This window comes from Plecotus auritus (assembly GCF_963455305.1).
Source record: "Plecotus auritus genome assembly, chromosome: 6".
Taxonomy (NCBI): Eukaryota; Metazoa; Chordata; class Mammalia; order Chiroptera; family Vespertilionidae; genus Plecotus; species Plecotus auritus.
This window is the reverse complement of record NC_137773.1, coordinates 32,589,644-32,591,215: the sequence shown is the minus strand read 5'-3', so window position 1 is coordinate 32,591,215 and position 1,572 is coordinate 32,589,644. Positions and strand designations below refer to the sequence as shown.

Below are 1,572 nucleotides of genomic sequence, written 5' to 3'. Positions count from 1 at the left end.
TATTAAGAACTTACATTAATATTCTGCATTATGTTTAATTTTTTAGGATTTTAAGAGCATACTCAAGTCATTCATGCATTTTCATCAAGCACAGACAAAGATCAAAGAAGATTAAATCCTACTAATTACTCCTTGCAAGTCTCAGAGCAAGTACTTCCCAAGAACTGGTGGTCAAAATATTCACCAAGAAAACAAGTAAGCTTAGAAAAGCTTTCTCATAACACTAACAAAATGGAATTTCCTTTAAACCATCCAGCACCTAATAAAACCAATATAAAGAGCAACAACTCTGCATTTTTCTACTTTGAGTCCTGTCGACCCCCTTCTCTAGTCTTGCTCCTATTACTCATAGCCTATACTGTGGTCTTAATTGTGGGCCTTTCTGGAAACCTCTCTCTCATCATTATCATCTTCAAGAAGCAGAGAGAAGCTCAGAATGTCACCAACATACTGATTGCCAATCTCTCTCTCTCTGACATCTTGGTATGTGTTATGTGCATCCCTTTTACTGTCATCTATACTCTGATGGACCATTGGATATTTGGAGATACCATGTGCAAACTCACTTCCTATGTACAGAGTGTCTCCATTTCTGTATCCGTATTCTCACTTGTGTTAATTGCTGTTGAAAGATATCAGCTGATTGTGAACCCCCGTGGCTGGAAGCCCAATGCATCTCATGCCTACTGGGGTATCACCTTGATTTGGCTATTTTCCCTTCTGTTGTCTATTCCCTTCTTCCTGTCCTACCACCTCACTGATGAGCCTTTCCACAACCTCTCTCTACCCACTGACCTTTATACTCACCAGGTGGCCTGTGTAGAGAACTGGCCCTCCAAAATGAACCAGCTCCTCTTTACTACCTCCATGTTTATGCTCCAGTATTGTGTCCCTCTGAGCTTCATCCTCATCTGCTACCTGAAGATTATTATCTGCCTCCGTAGGAGAAATGGAAAGACAGACAGGAAGAGAGAAAATGAGAGCCGGCTCAATGAGAACAAGAGGATTAACACAATGTTGATCTCCACTGTGGTGACATTTGGGGCCTGCTGGTTGCCCTTGAACATCTTCAATGTCATCTTTGACTGGAATCATGAGGTGTTGATGAGCTGCCACCATGATCTGGTGTTTGTGGTTTGCCACTTGATTGCTATGGTTTCTACATGCATAAACCCTCTCTTTTATGGTTTTCTCAACAAAAATTTCCAGAAGGACCTGGTGGTACTTATTCACCACTGCTGGTGCTTTACACCTCGGGAAAGATATGAAAATATTGTCATCTCCACTGTGCACACAGATGAATCTAAGGGATCATTAAGATTGGCTCCTACATCAACAGGTATATAAAAATTGATAACACTTAATACTAAAGCCCTTCTTGAATGGGAGATGAAGAGGTAATGGATGAGGATAGGGCAAGGTTCATAAAGAAGAAGCCAAAACCAAATAATAAAAAAATCAACTTCATACTACCCAGTTTTGTTTTAGGCCAAACCTATCTGTCATCTCTCTCTCTCTCTCTCTCTCTCTCTCTCTCTCTCTCTCTCTCTCTCTCTCTCTCTCTCTTCCTCT

At 40.9% G+C, this 1,572-nt stretch overlaps 1 protein-coding gene across 1 annotated transcript; it reads left to right on the top strand.

The window, feature by feature from the left end:
- Positions 1-231: 231 nt before the first annotated feature.
- Positions 232-1,347, top strand: LOC308250041 (neuropeptide Y receptor type 6; the record flags this gene model as incomplete). The annotated part of the gene is made up of 1 exon (XM_080672257.1): positions 232-1,347. One exon carries the CDS (start codon positions 232-234, stop codon positions 1,345-1,347), a length of 1,116 nt encoding a protein of 371 aa, XP_080528383.1.
- Positions 1,348-1,572: the final 225 nt, after the last annotated feature.